General features: G+C 37.4%; 1 protein-coding gene across 3 annotated transcripts in view; it reads right to left on the bottom strand.

Moving 5' to 3' along the window:
- prkacba (protein kinase, cAMP-dependent, catalytic, beta a) overlaps window positions 1-18,371 on the bottom strand; it is a 49,472-nt gene that overhangs the window by 23,407 nt on the left and 7,694 nt on the right. The window contains exon 1 of one of the 3 annotated variants that reach the window (XM_088926609.1): window positions 650-910. The exons of the other annotated variants lie outside the window; for them this stretch is intronic. Within the exon in view, the coding sequence (XP_088782735.1) occupies window positions 650-830 (181 nt within the window). The 5' untranslated portion in view covers window positions 831-910. Of the gene's footprint in view, window positions 1-649; window positions 911-18,371 lie in introns of those variants that run through there. 3 annotated transcript variants of the gene reach the window in all.

The following is an 18,371-nucleotide window of genomic DNA, read 5'->3' as shown; positions in this document are numbered from 1 at the left end:
GATAAGACGCATACTTCCACATTTATAAATAAAAAAAAACTAGCTTTGGGATGTAAAAAGGTGTTATTTCTCCTTTACATTAAAAGGACACAACTAACATTAGCGAAGAGCTTTTGGAGGACATGTCTATAAATTAACGTAGGAATGATTATTCTAAAAAAGCGATAAAAGGACTTCTAATCTTTCTGGCAAACTGATCTGCAAACGCCTTATAAGTTATTCTATCACAAACTATAAGTTATAAACTTAAACGTTTCTAACAGTCCAATCACAAGAAACAGTTTGTGAGTTTGAACAAATTACACAAACAAATAAGTTAAAAGACGGTTGTCTTCTTTAAGTAGATGAAATAGATAAAATTAAAAACCTACTGTCCTGAAAGGCAAGATTAGGAACACTCTGTCTTAATGTATACTTCGTGGGAACATCTTTACTCAAAATAACTTCTAACAGAATTCATGATACCACTTCAAGGAAAAAAAAAAGGACCAGACATTTCTTTTTAACATGTTTCAGAGATCAAATATTTTTAGCTCCGTTTTACTGAAGTCTATTCCAATGGAACAGTCTGCTGACAAAAGAAGTTCAGAATTATTTGCTACATGCGAGCTGCAACTTGTCTGATCAATTCTGAGATTCTGGCACTTACTCCATCTGTCCCAACATATGGTGAACTCTGAGACATGCGGCCCCTCGTTTTCTGAAGCCTTCTGCTCCTGGGTCGGCTTGCGGTGTCGGTGAAAAATACGGCTGGCCAAATCTTCCAGTTTGTGACGACCCGAACTGGTGCCTGTACACTGGTTGCACTGCAGCTCCTTCGCTAAAGCCATTCCACAGCTCTGACAGTGTTTAGCAACACTGAGCAACTGCAGTGCAAAGGTAACTCAAACTTTCTGTTCTGACTAACAGGAGTGCGATACAAGCTTCCTGTTTGCAAGCACTGAGCTGCTACTTGGCTAACCGCATGCTTAATTGGTTTTGCTTCCTGTCAGAGATAATATGCTTAATTTCTTTTCAAAAAGGTTCTAGACAAGTAATAAATACAGCAGTATGTAACGTTCACTTGATACGCAAGTGAAGTCTCCTGTATTTGTTCAGTGTTATAATCTGATTTGTTGCTAGTAACATTCCAAAAATAGTCCACTTTCATATACAAGTTTTTTTTTTCCATACTGGGTAGTCCTCTCAAGTATGTTATTCCACTGTGACTATGCCATCCAGTGAAAAGTACAAGAATGCCACCGGTTTTCAGCTACAAAACTGGAATTTTCATGACACATTCCTCAGGTTTTTGTAAGGTACTATGGCTTGGAAGCACGCAGTAAATTGGAACCAGGAAAAGAAGAAAACAAAATAGGAAGTGTGTAGGAGGCACCAAAACAAAGCAAGCCGTTTAAAATGGCTATCAAAATCTGTCCCAGCAGAAAAATCAAAATGTCTTGACAGAATTAAAATGTCTACATTTTACATGCAGGCAGATACTAATGACATCCAGAACACTGAAAAGCACTCCGCTATTATACAATAGACTCCACACATTTTACAGATACCCTGTCAGTTTCTGACTTTTGATTCCAATATAGCTAGCCAAATACTAAGGCATATTTTACATATTGTTTATTAGGTACAACAGGAAGATTGTTTTAGTACTATTTGCTGCTTTTCTGTTATTTTTGCTATGCATTTACAAAGTCACCCACTGGATCCTTTGCATGCTGACATTATGATTGTGCAATGACAAGATTATGCAACGGTGTTTTTCAATATCAGATGTAGGCCTGCTTAATAACAAACAGCATGTTATGCTTCCATACCAGGGACTGACACAGGGAGAAATCTCATTGCTCTTCTTGATAATTGTGAAGTGAAAAAAATAATTATTCATTTAGTCTGTATTAAACAAAACACGTACTGTATCTCTTAATCCAACAACTTGAACTTCAGTGAAGTCAAGAGCTACAAAACAAGATTAACTTGTTCAATTAGTGGGGAGCGGGAGAGATTTTCTTAGGATTGCTTCAATATTTATAACACGAACCTTCAAGTATATAACATGAAATATTCTCATCAGTCAAAGGCAGGTCTTGCATGATTCGTTCACTTTAAAACCAAATCTCTGTGCCGTCATCAATAACCTTGGCAATCTCAAGTCTGAAAGGTCTATCTTACTATGTCTGCTGAAAATGAGCTGCAAGCAGCACACAGTAAGCAGTCAGTCTAATCTTAATAATCCACACTTCCTCCTTGTGTGGTTTTCATCAGAAACTCCCTTCAGCAAATGTTTTCTTGCATTACAAAACAAAGCCAATAATCTTTAAAATACTGAGGAAAAAAATAGCTCTTTAAAAACTAATTAAAAACATCTGATCTGGAAAATTTTATTAGATCTCTGATATTTAGGTCTAATACATCTAATGCCTTTCAATGAGGATTTGATGTAAACTCCTTCCTTTCTGTAGTTCTACAGCCCTACCCTCCTGCAAGATGCCTTACATTAAGGAAGTTGTGCACACTGCAGTGTACACTCTAACTCCACAGATTAACATGGTACATATTCAGATGAATATGTTCCTTTGCAGCCTAGACATGCTGACGCAGCTACCTACTTGAACTACATCTTCAAATGACCAAGCACATGTGGGAATCACCATTTCACCTAGGAGAATCTGCCTGTTTCTTAGTACTGACCTGAACTTTCTTGGTGACTTGTATGACCCCTCCCCCCCACTCACCCAAACAAAGCACAGGGTCAAGAAAAAGAACTTTCAGACCAAACGGCAGCAATACGCAAAACTCAGCCGTGAGCTGTAGACTCATGGCCTTTCCTGTCCAAAACTCACATTTATTGTGCTTAACTAAATGAAACGCACGGCCAATTACTTCTACTGTGGAAGTGGACCTTATCAAAGTCATTTATGGCGCAACTATACAGAAAATGATGGGTATTGCAAGTACTTTGCCTCCAAAGTCTATTTTATAAAAGAAAACCTACAGCCAGTATAATTCTATACGGTACTCGTATCCATTACTGTATAACATTAACATCAGAGCCCCTCAAAAATGAAGAGAAGGACGCACTGACAGCATTTCAAACTTATCAACAGTAATGATGGGAAGGACAACAGTACAGGAGTTAGCTTGTGCATTAGAATTCACAAATATTGCCTTCAGTTCTTGTACTTTAATCCCTAAAAATAAAGATCTTAAAATTACATATCAGAATAATGATTCTCCTGTATTCAGTCTTTTTAAGGTGGTATATCATGTCTTATTCATATCACTGATTTATGCTTTCATTTTAAAAAAAAGTAGAGACACAAAAACACACATCTACTGAAGTTACAGAATACACATGCAATCCTGTGAAGAGACAGCTAAAAGGGAATTCATTTAATGTTTCCTCAAGAAATAATGGACTTGTTTTTATGTCATCTTTGAGCTCTGACTCAAGGCTTTGAGGGTTGTGTAATGGGAAAACCAAACATTACTGAACTTCTCCTATGACAGTGAAACTTAGCTAAGCAATACAACAGCACAGTCTCCTTACAATTACACGTACTCTAGTGCCATCTAGTGGCTTCATATGACAAGGATTAAAAAGATTAAAATAGAATTTGAATAATCAACCCTTGCAGCCAAAAATCTCTGATCTCTAATTTCATTTAATCCCCAGCAAACAGTAAAGCTTTATGCTTTCACATTGCTTAAGAAGAACAATGAATTGCAAAAATTGTTTTAAAAGTGATGTACAACGTAAGAAATATGAAGATTTTTGGTTTGAAATTTGACAGTTCTGTAACAATTCCCTGAAATTAACTGAATTTCTCAAGTTCTCAAAAACACTGTTCAACATACAATTTCCTGCAAACTAATCTCTTCTTTAATTGTGAGACAACTATTTAATTAACTTCCTGAACAGTGTGCCAAAGTTCAACAAAGATGCACAATCAGATAACAAGTTGGGCCTGACAGTCCAGAGATTAATAAAACAATAACAAATGAATGTAATTTTTTTTAAAATACACGGTATGATGTGTGGTGAGCGGACTGGTGCACTATGGCTGCCACTGCATCATCCAGGTGGGGCTGCACATTGGTGGTGGTACAGAAGAGTCCTCATGACCTGTAAAGCGCTTTAAGTGGAGTGTCCAGAAAAGCACTAATAAGTGTAAGGATTATTACAATATGCTCCAATATGCAATATGCACAATATGCAATATGTTATAATGGAGGCTTCCTACATAACAGCACTCTCTATTGGTGTTTCTGGGTATTAAAGTTTTGATTAATACAGAAGAAATTAAAACAAACACTCATGTAACAAGAACATAAGAAGATTACAATATTGGCTTGGAAGCAGAAAAAATACAGCAATCTCATTAGAGGAGTACATTAAGCAGGTGCCACAAAAAATTAAAAACTGAATGGCTAAGCAAAATTAATACCATTTTCACTTTTATCATTTTTCCCCAACCTATATTCTGCACTGGTGAGATTCTAAGACACAAGGACTGGTTACGTGATTTTTAACTTTACCATTTCTACATCTTGCTTTTTATCTTTCTCACATTTCCAAATCAGTTAAAACAAATTTGACAAAAAAGGGAAAAAGCCGAGTAGTGAACTGTAACTGTTTACTGCATTTAGTATAAATCTATCCATGAACACAGGATATGACACTAAATCACATTGATAGCTTTTATACTATAGAAAATAACTTCTAACGAGCATACACGCTGCTCTGCTACGAGCCCCTCCCTTAAGCTTTCAGAGAACTCCTGGTGAAAGGGGTGGGCTGACAACCCACCTGTTACTCCAGTCGGTACGGGTGTCTGCTCACATATCAGAAGAAGGTGCAGACAGAGCTCACAGATCTGGAGTTAACGATGGTCTCTCTTTCTATAGCATGGGTATCCCTCCCATTTTCCAAAGTTTGGTTTCATAAAGGAAACAATAAACACCCATCTTTGTGTTTCAAAATAGCAGAGTTGTAGATCAACTGGAAAATGCTGAAATGTGTTTCCTCCCTGGGACAATACACTTCAGAAACAAAATCACTCTTATTCTATTTGTGACTGAACCGAGCATGTTCAGTTTCCTAACAGCAGTGCTACCTTAGTGACAAATGCCAGAATACATTTAGATTGGAAGGCTTTTGGTAACTTATCTGGCTGACCTTTTACCAGAAGATCACTTTATTGGCCATATACAATTTCTTGCATTAGGAATTTGTCTTTTCGCATACCCCAACTTGCTCTCCATGAGACAGACAGGGAGAGAAGCAACTTACATTTTACACATATTCACACATTTTACTGTTGCAATCAGTAGCAGTGAAATACCTTGCTCAAGGGTATAGTCGCAGCACCTTGCAAATATGTGTCCCCCACCCTACTACTCCATACAGCTGCCCTGTTCCTTATAAAAGATCCACTCTCAAACTGACAGCAGTGCACATCAATGAAAGGCAAGCATTTGGACTGAAAACTAATGAATGAAACACATTGCAGATAACAGGTAAATGCTCAAAGTGCATTTCCCACCCCTTATTTACACCAGAATCCAGATTACAAAATAATTACAGATTTTAAACAATTATCACATTCACCGTTCTCAAAAAATGAGTGTCAGCAACTACTATAGAAGGTGCAAAGATATAATTTGAGACTGAATAAACATTTTATTGAACTGAGGTCTGTCTGCCCCTTTGCATATTTTGCTGCATCTTAAGCCATTCTGTTTCTCCGTGCTATTTTTTAAATTCCTGTCTTTGTTTATGCTTTACCTGCAAAGCACGTTGAGGAACTGCTGTATAAAAAACGTTATTATTTGGTAGAACACAGAAGATAATGTAGATGTAATGTGATATGTATTGATTTTCACATTGCCTAAGATGGGAAATAGCTTTAAGAAGCTGCTTATCAAAAAGGCTTAGACATCTATGTTAAAACAAAATTTTCATCATCTAGACAATGTGGGGAAGCAATAAATACTATGAAACACAGCTACAAGAGTTCAATTTCAGTCAGGTCATGTTAAAATTTTACAACACTAATAAGACTCTTGTGTGCAATTTTGGTCATCATGTTGGATGAAAGAACAATCTTTCTAGCGCTGAAGAGAGAAGACTACGAAACTAAACTGAGAAAAAAAGAGATACTTTTTTACATAAAATTAAGTAGGAATTTGAAACAAACTACCCAGTCGTGTTGTCCAAATCAGAAACCTGCATTCCTTCAGAAACTGGCTGGATTATATCCTCAGGTAACTTGGCTACTGACAACCAAATCAGCTCAATGAACTGAATAGCCTCTCCTCGTCTGGAACATCTCTTATGTGCTGGTAATTCTTCAAACAGGACACAGAAATTGGCAATATTAACGTAGCCCCAAAAGAGAAGCATATTATAGTAATAGTAATTTACGAACTTCACATACTCTTGTACTAGACTCAGTAGACTTAGAAACTCACAGATCTGTCAAAACACTTCACCTTGATGAACTGCAACTGAATGTCAGGGTGACACATGCAGTACAGAGCTGCTACGAGCTCTAAACTCATCTAAAACAAAGGCACCTAAGTTTTAACTGTCATCCAGTTCAAAGCAAGAATAAAAATGCAAAACCAATCCCTTTATCTAGTTGAACCTGGACCGTGGCTTTGTGCTAGGCTGGGCCCTCCTCAGCCCTGAACATGGTACTGTCAGTACTGCTGGGCGATAATTCGATAACGATAATTATCGCGATATAATTTTCCTCAATATAATTTTAACAAAAGTTTGATAAATGTTCGATATATATGTTTATGCTTTGCGCATGATATGCACATGCGCACAAAATACTGTGCGAGTGCGCGTGCGTGTTGCAGACTGGGCAGCTAACGTGGTGTTGTTTACCCACACGGTGGTGGCTGAAAGGATTGTAGTTAGAGTGGAGAAATGAGCGACACTGAAGCAAATGTAGTGCTGCCAACGACCAGCTCGAAGGACGATGACGTCGTCGACAGAAAAGGTCATTCAACTTCGGTAATTTGGAGATATTTTGGCTTTTTACGATCAGACATAAAACAGAGCACTTTAAACTTTGCAGTCTGTCTGAGCCATCTTCTATGTGTGTTTTATCACACTGCAGTATTTAATTTTTCTATTAAGATATTTATTTAGTAAATTTTACTCATGCATATTTTGACATAAAAAAAGACTTGAATACTCTCTACCTCAGATTTGTTTAATGTTTCTGCTGTTCGGCAAGTGTTTGTTGTGTTCTTAAAATAAAGAGTTGTTTAATTTACCAATTAACTGTCTGGTTTCTTCAACTTTCACTCAGGAGAAAAAATCTGCCTTTAAACTTGAAAGAAATAATGATTTGACATTTATCGTGATAATTATCGATATCGACTGATTTTTAAAATTTTAAAATTTTTATCGTGATAATGTTTTTGGCCATATCGCCCAGCCCTAACTCTCAGTGTTCCATGCCAGAGAGCAGCAGGCCGTGCCTGGGTAAGGCAGCTCCTGTGAAGTCTGCCATGGACAACTGCCAACTGAAAAGGAGGTCAGGTTATCCATTATTGCAGTAAGGCTTAGTAATTTTGTTAAGCCAGAACACACCTTTAGATCCAGGTGAGAGAACAAATTATGAAACTTACAAAAGCATCATCAAAAAAAAAATGGCCTGTGGCTTTGGCAATGGAAAGCAATCAGAATTTTAAAAAACCTAGTTCTTTTCTCAAGTTTCCCAAATATATATGCAATAATCAATTATATACACGACATATATAACTATATTAAAAGGCAAATTTCCCTAATGACACTTACATTTCACTCTTTTAATTTAGGCAATTGCATATACAGTACTCCTGTCCCCCCCCTCCCAAACCCTAGATAAATATTTAAGGAACACAGATCCAAGTTACTGCCCAATTTTCAATGCAATGTAGTTCAACAGTTTATAGTTATGGTTTTATTTATTAGTCTTTAAAAAAACATTTAGCACTTGGAGATTACAGAAGAAGAGAACCAGTCCTCCTTAAAAAAAATACACTTGTGGCATTCAGACAATCTTTACTGGCACTTCTCCTGAGTTGCTATGAGACGCAAATGTAACACTTTAAAACTCTGTCTTATCGCTCTTGACTGCTTCTCTTTAACTTCAATGATTTGTTACACAGGCAAATGTGGAACAAATACTACAGTAACTGCCCGTCACAGTAGAGCAGAAGGCTATTTGCTTTTTGACGAAACAGGGGCAGCCCCCTCTCTGCATGTGTTGCTCCGCCTTGTCTGCTTTTTTCTTGGAAGGCCCTGTTTATACTGGGGCTAGCAGAGTGAAACGGGAGCAGAGGCCCTTTTAGGACACAAAATGAGTGAGAGAGGCCATATATGCAACACAAAACGCAGGAACGAGAGAGCTATACATAGAGCTACCATGTCATAGAGCGCGCTCTTGCCTACATACATACAGTAAATCTCCAGATTCTGTGCAAGCCTTCAGTTCCTGGAAACTCCTCTTGGGAATATTCCACAGGAATATTCTCTTCAGACTATAAACCAAATACATCACGAGATGGTGCTTATATTATTACGACAAGACATGCCGAGCGCTAAGTCCGCAAAATGATATCCAAAATGAACTGAAACAATAGTCTGTGCTAAACAGCTTAAACTCCATTCAGCTTTTGTAAAAGACTTGTACCACTGAAGCTTGGCCACTGGTTCCTGGTTTAAAACTGCCAGGAGTATATTAAAGTTAGGCCTGCAGGATGAAAGCAGCCATGAATGGTCTTTATCTTCACTAAAGCGATGAATTTCAAACTGGATAACAACTGCAAAATGAGACAAAATAGATATGCCAGAGGAGGATTTTCTTAATGGAAATACTCATAACAAAACTTGAATAAGTTACAAGAGTAATTGAAAACATCTGGCCTTTACTGTTGATCCCTGAAGAGCTTAAGACAAACAAGGCATCCAAACAGCAAAAGTTTTTTTTTCCCCCCAACAGATTTCAACAAAGGAATGCAGCTGTGACTTTGTTTCAGTACATATAACACTGCATCCAAACTGGAGGCTGAAGAAAAATTAGTGCATTCTGAATCAGCTTCCAGATTTCAACATAGCAATTTTATAAAAGCATGTCAACTGTTCAAATTTTCTCTGGGCTAGTGCTCAATGACAGGAAATGTGAAGTGCTGAAGAAGTGTATTGAGGGACTTTGAAATTTAAAAAAAAAATGCAGTTTGGTCCTGGCAATTGGAAAACCCTGAAGACGTTTTCCCACACTGAGAGCTCTTAAAACCACAACAGGTGTAACTATCCACAATCATTTGGTGTATTTCTCACACCTCTCAGAATATACTATCTGTTTAAGACTTGAAATGAAATAGCTTTTAAAGGGAAGAATAAGTACTGAAGTAACCAGGGTCCCTGTTCCTTTCCAGCCAGTTGTATGCCTCACAGGGAACCAACTACTAAGTACTTCATCAGTCTAGTCACAGGGTAATACAGAGATCATGACTGTGGGAAAGTTTGCTGGTGGCAGCACACTGCTTTTGTCTGACACAGTGCAGTCCCCAAAAGGCTAAACCATGGGAAGCTTGCAACCAGGGAATGTTTTAATACAGTAATACAGTGTTATGTTATATGTGCATTTTGAAATCATTCCAAATACAAATTGTCAAGCCCCCATAATCATTCTCTGGCATTTGCATTTCTTTGAGAATACCACCTTTGGAAAAAAAAATCAGGCTTTAACAAAAAAATCTGAAACTACACCTTCCCAAGGTTACGAGGAACAGCTATGAACACGTACAGTTTTAGCCAGAGCACCACAGCTATGAGAGTGGAATGAAGCAGCAGTTCACTTCAGAAGAAGAGACAAGGGTTTATTTCTTAAAGTTCATACAAAGGAATTTTAAAGCTAGGACTTGCGTATACATGGGGATGCCTTTATAAATAAAACACTGCAAATCTGACAATAACCAGAAACAACGTTCTTGATCTGCATTTAACCGATCTGTTAGACTGTGTGTCTCTGTTTAGCTCACTCAGGATAAAAGGATGCACTGATAAAATACTTTTAGTAAAGCACTGAATTCATGTCTTAATTAAAGGTTTTTAGCTACAGCCTCAGTGTTACTATGCTAAAGACAGAAGTCAAAGAATGTATCTACAGAGTACCTACAAAGACAATGTACCGACAGCTTTGAATTTCATATATTAACTTTTTTACATACCTTTACCAAAGATTCAGAAAGAATATTTGATAAATAATTTAATATGATAGTTTAAGTTCCAGCTTCTGCATCACTTAAAAGCAATAATCATTTAATACCACATATTAAAATAGGATCTTAATCTGAAATAAAGCTGTCAAACCACTATCCACATATGTAAAAGCACTGTGAAATGTACTTAACTACTGTTTCTATAATTAATTCGTAGCTGAAGTGAATGTTGAAGGCAGATCAACTTGGAAGAATAGGTTCTATAATTATGTTAATGTGAACAATGATGGCTATACAGGTCTTAACATGGCAAAAAAATATTCTATAATTTAAAAAAAATTTAAATCATTGCTACACAAGTGTGTAAAAATTTGAGGGACACAGAAAATACTGACAATAATAAATGTTCTTATTATAAATGGAAGTCAAAACAAATTGCTTCTGCTCTATACAGTATGTCTGGTTATAGCCTGACTCAAGAGCTGTGGTACATCTAACAATGAATTAACATGTTATATTCTTAATTTATGTACTATTGTCCCATATATATCTCACCCTACTATATACAGGTTCGAAAGTCTTAATCGGGAATTATAATAAAGCAAAATATTCTCAAGACCCTTTTCTTTTTTGGAACCAAAACAATTAGGTTGCCCTTAATTAAAATGAAACCAACTGTTGTTGAGTCTGGAACTGCCTTCATTCTGCTGTCAGAACTGCAAAATACGTGGGTTCCCAGGCAAACCTGTTGCAAGATTTCAAAAGTCAAAAAACATTTTATAAATGCTTCGGTTCGTCTCGCTGAAGGTGTATCTGTAGGCTGTGTTATGACAATTCACTCTATATTTTCTTATTTCTCTCTTTCCATAAAACATACATTTGTGTCATAAGACTATATCTAAACCCACTCAAGGCTGAAAACTGTTCTCTCGGAATAAATACGGTATTGCATTTGTCTTTGTATTTTGCAATTTATACATAAAGTGTAGCCTAATAATACCGTGGATGTGTACATAATTTGATTTGGTTCCTTACACAATAAAGATAGAAATGATCATAACCAAAACAACAGCAACGATTTAAAAATTGCTGCAAATTCAATTATTGGTGAAGCGTTTTGACAATCCTCTGCTTTAAGCCGATGTAGTTAATAGCCAGTAAGACGAGTACAACGTGATGATATTGTGACCATCTGGAACGAGCTGCAGTGCTAGGTTAAAGACTGCCCCAGTAATGCACTTGACAAATCTGCCCAGTGCACTGTGTCAGCTTAGAGGGGTTTAAACACAACAGAGCTTAGGACTGTAATGTTGCGGTCCAGAGAGGGCCTTGTCAAACGTATACATGCTTACGTGGATAGAGGTGTTAAACGTGGAGTTTAAGAAGATGATACTAACTTTATTTAAATACTATTTAACAAAGTATGTACCATACATCTTTTCCTCCTCTAACTACTGTGTCACAACAACAGTCCTGTCCTATTTACATATAAATTCAACATCAGAATTTTTGAGGTCCTTCCACAAAAAAAACTACTATCACTTTCTTGAAGGAATCGGGAGCCAATATTGATATTTGTTTTGATGAAAAAGATGTTAAGTTTCAGCCCCATCGAAAACAATATTAAAATATCGTTTGTAATAAATTTAATTATTACAATGGCACGTTATTATATACATAAAATGAAGTGGTCTGGGAAGAACCCTTTGTCTGAGCGTTTTAAAATGGACGGAAGGGAGTATCTGCAGACTATTTCAAAGCGCAAAAACATGAAAACGGTGCAGACGTTATTTTTATTAAATTTGTTTAATCTTTTTTCATAACTTGAATTTATGTTCTAATATGTACCCCTGACGATCTTTTTGTTTTGAAATGTTATATGTACTCTTGTTTGTATTGTAATTTGTGTTATTTTGTTATGCATAAATAAAAAAAAAACTCTTGAAGGAATTTACCAGGCTCATTTTAAAAGTATAATCCCATTCAAAACAAACTCCTACAGAAAGCACTTTCATTTTAATTCTTCAACTGACTTTTTTCTTTAATTTTTCCTTTGAATTACGATTCTTTAATGCATAATACAAATCATTACAAAAATATTTCTTTCTAATCATGCCGTAATGTGAAAAGTTATAAATCACCAGAAGAATACATTTTGCCCCAGTCAGAAGTACAAAAGAAAAAAAATACTATCAAAATGAAAGGGCATTAAATGTTCATATACAGGCTCATTAACATGGAACACTACAGTAAAATGGTGCTGATGATCAATGACAGCAAAATTTAGTTTGGTAACTTCAGCGCAAAAGTCTTCTTACCAACGCCGAGCAGACAAACTCAACCACATCACAGACGGATGGTGATCTACCCATAATTGTTACGCAAACAGCCAGCGGAAAAATGTTCAGACAGAATGTGTTTTCATTACGAATGCTTGCCTACTAAACACTCATAGTTTACCAATCCACAGAGAACTCAAGTTTGAAACGGGCTCCCGCAAGCTTCTGTGGCTGTTTGGAGAAAATGAATGGATCGTGCCGTGCTATAAATCAGCTATCAGCATATGTGAAAGTACATAGTGCCAATTAATAGAGACCCAGGGCTGACTGCGTCAAGCCTTTCAAAGCTTGTAATTACATTTAGCCTCTGACGAAGGTTCGATGACAAGCTGTTCCAGTCAATGACAAACGGGGGACCTGTCAGGCCTTCACTGCATACAAGATAAACAAAGGTTGGTATCTTTAGCCTGAGCAAATAGTAGTGGAATAAATCACTAAAGGTTGTGATTTCACTGCTTTTATGAATGAGCCACACTAAAGATCTTTCACCTTCTTAGACCACAATACTGTAACAACGCCATGTAACCCGGTGCATACAAGCTCATGATAATGGTTGCCATGTATTGAATACTGATCATACACTTCCACATCTTTAGGAAAACAAAAACAGTGAAAAAGAAACTTAACAGAACTTTGGCACTGTTCGTCAATCAGAATGGATTTAACTCTGAGAGCTGCTATGTCAAGTACACAGAACACACTGGAATTTAGTCTGTAAAAAACATGAAATGATCAGAGAGTTCTCCCCAAAGTATTAGAATTAGAAATGCTTAAAAACACAGAGGAAATACAAAACTAATATAACCTGAACATGCATGCTCATTTTGGTTAATATAAACTCTGAACAAGGAATAAAACTTCTGTGGTACACGATTCTCCGGGTTTGGTATCGCACTCACACAGCTGCAAGCTGCGATACACCAGGGAAAACACAAGAGAAAAACACAAGAGAATATCAACCTGAGCGTACGCAAGAGTAAGCATAGCAAAGACGCTTCTGAAACTGCAAGCTGTAATACTCGCCTGTGAACTTACACTAAAAACCATTCAAAGCAAGTACCGAAAAACACTACAGAATTCACAGCGGAAGAATCGGAACTAGGCGAGTCGATTCAATGGGTTCAGCTGCCCAATAGTGCAACTCGCATTATGTGTAAAACAAGGAAACTTCATAATTTGTTTAAAAATATGCATCTGAAGGGGCGGCATGGTAACATTGGCTCCTTGAAGTGCTAGGGTCTTGGACCTGGGGTGCTATCTGTGTGGAGTTTGCATGTTTTCGCTGCGTTTCTGTGGGTTTTCTCCATGTGCTCTGGTTACCTCCCAATTTGTACAAATTGGCCCTGGAATGAGTGTTTACATGTTTGTGTCTGTGCGTGCCCTGTGGTGGACTGGCGTCCCGTCAAGGGTGTATCTTGCCCTGCACCCAATGCTTCCTGGGATAGGCTCTAGGCCACAGTGACACTGTAGTGCAGAAGTGGTTATCAAAAGTGATGTGTGATGTGTGATGATGAATATGCAACCTATCAGATTCTAGTTACAACGAAGAGAGCAAAGGGAAAATACAAAGGAAATGAGTTTTTGTTTTTTAAAAACATAAAAAGATATCCAGAGAAGTTGGGCTGGGATGATGATGATTAAACAGCTTGCAAAACAAAACAACTTCTAAGAACCAGAAGGGAAACGGCTTTTCCGATAAGACTTGCTTACACTCGTGCAGCAGCAGAGCAGCAAACAAAACTTGGAAAACTGGTCAGTGTCCCAGCCCTACAAAGATGATCGGATAAATGTGCACCCGAGCTCAGGTTGGAAGATGCATCAAGAAGAGAGAAATGAGTTCATTTTGACACTTTAAAAGAGAACAGTGTCTATTAACCTACGCATTCGACACAAACGAACCATCCGCTAAAGGAAAAACCTCTCTGTGCAACTGCAGTGAGCAACATTGAAATCTTTACCTTCTTAATCCCATGGAACCCCATTCTAAAGAATTACACCATCAACAAATGAATGTGTAAAATTATCAACTTTTCATGCATGTAAGAATCATTATGTAAACAGTCTAGGCCATTCTTTTTTAACAGTAGCCCACATTTGAACAAACGAGGCTCCAATCTGACCCCTTATTTTTACTCATGCATTTCATACTAAAACATTATTGCACATAAAACTTATGGACGGAAATTAGTCACAAAATTCCACAATAACACTCATATCCTTCCAGGACAGCATACATTTCAGTACTTTTTAGTGAAAAGCATGCCAATATTTCAACTATTCAATCATTTTTTCTCCCATAATGCAATATATAGACCTTTAATGCATTCAAGTAATGTTTTCATACTGTGTGTTCAGGTATTAGTACAACACATTCTTTAGGCATCACATAAAACCGAGACTAGATAGGATTTAACCAACGTAAAGACCAAACACATAAAGAAAAAACAATTCTTACAGAACTTGAAATGCAGATTAAAAGTACAGCAGATAATTTAGTATATTATTTTTCATTTTAACTGAACAAATTAATACAAAATGCTGAAAGTTGTAGTAAATTTTGAACTATTTCCACATCAAGTCTCAACAGGACAAAACTTCATGGATAACTCATCATCTATCAACAACACAATACAATCTCATTAAACCAAATTCAGAATTTGTGTTTTCCCTGACTTGTAATTAAGAAAAGTCTTCACTGGTTCAACAAAATGTAGTGTGTATATGCAACTCTATCTGTATTTCATTTTTCTATTTACATTCACTAAAAGCTTAACGCTCAAGGGCTGTAATATAAAGCTCTGTCACTGCTGTTTAAGTCTTAGTTTTCTTAGTGTTAGTGCATAACTGAATTATGTCTAAATTAACAAACTGTAATCATGAGCAATCTGTCCCAAAACTCCCTTTCCTAAACAACTACACCTTTGATATCCCCCAAGTAATTCATCAGATAAAACTTTGTGGTCAGTTTCAAACTGAAATCAGGACAATTCAAACTTAAAATCAGTAAACAGGTCCACACCTACGTTTTAAAACCAGGTCCCTGTAAATTTAACTTATCCCACTGTTTACCAAGAAAAAGCAGCAGCTCATTCCTCTGAGTGGTTTATTGGGACAGGCGCTCACCTGAGAGCAGGCTGAGCTCTGTGAACACACGTTCAAGCCTGGGTCACGGCACAAGCCGACTGCAACTGGGATTCCCCAAGTGGCAGCACAAAATTGGCGAAAGACAGGGTAGGACATCTTGGCCACAGCTCTGTTGGTTCTCAGTCACACAGGCACTTACACGCATGTGGTGCCAACAGTGAGGATCAATTTAGTTTCAATTATATTGAAATGCTGGTTGGGGGCATAGATAACAAGAGCAGAGGGCTGTTGCGTGAAACTAAAAAAAATCTACTCTAAGCCATGGCCATGTTACTCTCTGCCAGGAAAAAAACTAAATCCATTAAGAACCGGAATCTCCCAAATCATTCATTTATTTATTTATTTTTTTAAAAAGCCCATGTCCTGTTCCATTACTTCAAACTTATACTTCAGGAGACATGGAAAAGAATAACACATATTATCCTATATATTAACCTATATATCACTTTATAATGTACCGCGATGGACTGGCGCCCCGTCCAGGGTGAACCCTATCTTGCGCTCATTGCTTGCCGGGCAGGCTCCGGCTTCCCGCGAAACCGTATGGTATAAAGTGGTTTGGTAAATGACACGACTGTATGATGCATTTCATTTTTTCATCAGACCATGCTAATTTAGTGTCCGAATGGCCCATTTGCCCCCCAAAAATGATAGGATGCTTGTTGGGACACTGCCAAATTACCACAATTTCCCCCGTGTCGTCATTTGAAGCCTTGTGAATGAAGCAGATAACCTGTTGAAGGGCAATTTAAACGATGGCATCACACCATGTCTCTGATCCGAGCTGAAAGAATCATTTTAAAGACGAATGACTGAAAAATGGATTTTATTTTCTGTAATTAATTTATTGTTGAAGTGGAGTACAGAGAGCTCTATGCCCCCAAAAAGTCCTTCATTAAATGACATCACAAAAAAATCTTAAAGTCCATTTCGTCAGCCCCAAATTCACAAAGCAAGTAGTGTATTTTGTAATCCACATGACAATACTATTACAGAACTAAACCAAATTTCATTAATTTTATACAGCTATTGAACATGGTGTTTGGTTATACAGTTGGAAGTATCCATGCTTTACTGTGATATTATTGACAGCAAAAGAAATAGTGGAAGATGTGTAGGAGCTCATGTTATGTGCACAACAGGCTGCAGAAAATGATATACTGCGGAGAGGAAAATAGTTTAGATTACCAGCAGTGCAAAAAACACTACGAGAGCAACACTACATGCTGGCAGCGTAGATTCGGCTTAATTCTGCCTCCCCAGCCCTTCTTAGGCCTCACCATTGTGGCATAGCTAACGTGGACATACATTTGAATGTTTATCTGAACCATTAAAAATGATTTTTGCATCTCAGTTTACCAAAGTATTGTGTTTTTTTAATCATTTCAATTCAGATGCATTAAAATTCAAGTTTCAATTTGCTGGATTGAATAGCTGCCCTTAAAGCAAGTATGCATGATTTTATTGAAATCACAGCACAAACTGCTTTGTGATTCATTATCATTACTATATACCTGTGAAAATGCCCCTGTAAATCACTTGATTTATTAAGATATAAATGGAAAAGTGGGGGGGGGGGGGGAATCTGAATATACAAACATCACAGCACCTGGTGACTTTAGAGTCTAAGTCTAAAATAAGAAATTGCAAGAGTGGATATCCTCATCAGCAACTGCATCGTGCAGACACAGAGCACCCTAGTTATTTGTCATCCAGGATGAAACATGTAGCCTATATACAATTCGAAACATTCTTCACCTATACACAAGATCTCAGGCTTCAGGTTTTGCACAATGCAGAACAGTGCCATATCTGCCAGTTAAGTCCACCAATGTACTCTGGAACCACAGACAAAACTGCGAAAAGGTGTTCAATAACTTTTTCAACGCTGCCCTTTGCTTTGCAACACAGCCATGTACTTACAGAGTGTGAACAAGGGCAGTCAGAAGTATCGGTCTAGCAAGCAAAACAAGGTCTTGATAATCTTTCCTTGTTTGTGGCAGGTCGGCATGAGCCAGAGGAACATCTTGAATAGAAACACAGCTCCCCTTGGATCAGGGGCCTGAATCAATCCGAGCAGGCCAATGCAAGCCTACCATAGCCTTGTCTGTCATGAACTCCACCGAGCAGGGGTGGGCTTTCCTCAAGCCCAACCTTGAGAAAGCATCCCCGCAAACAGACACCACAGGATTCCTTTATTCACCATCACTGCCAGGAATGGGCTGTAAATCACAGATGAGACATGCTAATCTTGTCCTCATACAGAGTAAACATGTTGGGTCTCAATTCAAGAAAAAGGCCAAACCAAACAGTACTAACCATGCTCAAAGTTCACTAGACCTACTTCCAGTAAAGAGCAAACTGGTGATTTTTCTATATCTAAGGCTTCTATTTAATATTCAAAGTTCCATATATGAGGCCAAGACATGCCATGACAATTTAACACCTGATCACAAACAGCAGGTACTTTCAGAAAACACACCGTACAGAGTGATGTGAATAATCAACTAATGTGTTTTTAAATCATATCTGAAAATAGTTATACAATAATAACTGCAATATCACAGGGCTTCATTTTCAAGTGAATCGTAAAGTGCAAGTTACTGATTTACTGTAATAAGGACTTTGCTTATATGCTATTTCTAGTTTAAATGAACTTCGCTC

The sequence above is a fragment of the Atractosteus spatula genome, chromosome 11 (genome assembly GCF_055471065.1).
Source record: "Atractosteus spatula isolate fAtrSpa1 chromosome 11, fAtrSpa1.hap1, whole genome shotgun sequence".
Classification (NCBI taxonomy): Eukaryota; Metazoa; Chordata; class Actinopteri; order Semionotiformes; family Lepisosteidae; genus Atractosteus; species Atractosteus spatula.
This window is presented reverse-complemented; position numbering and strand designations above follow the sequence as displayed.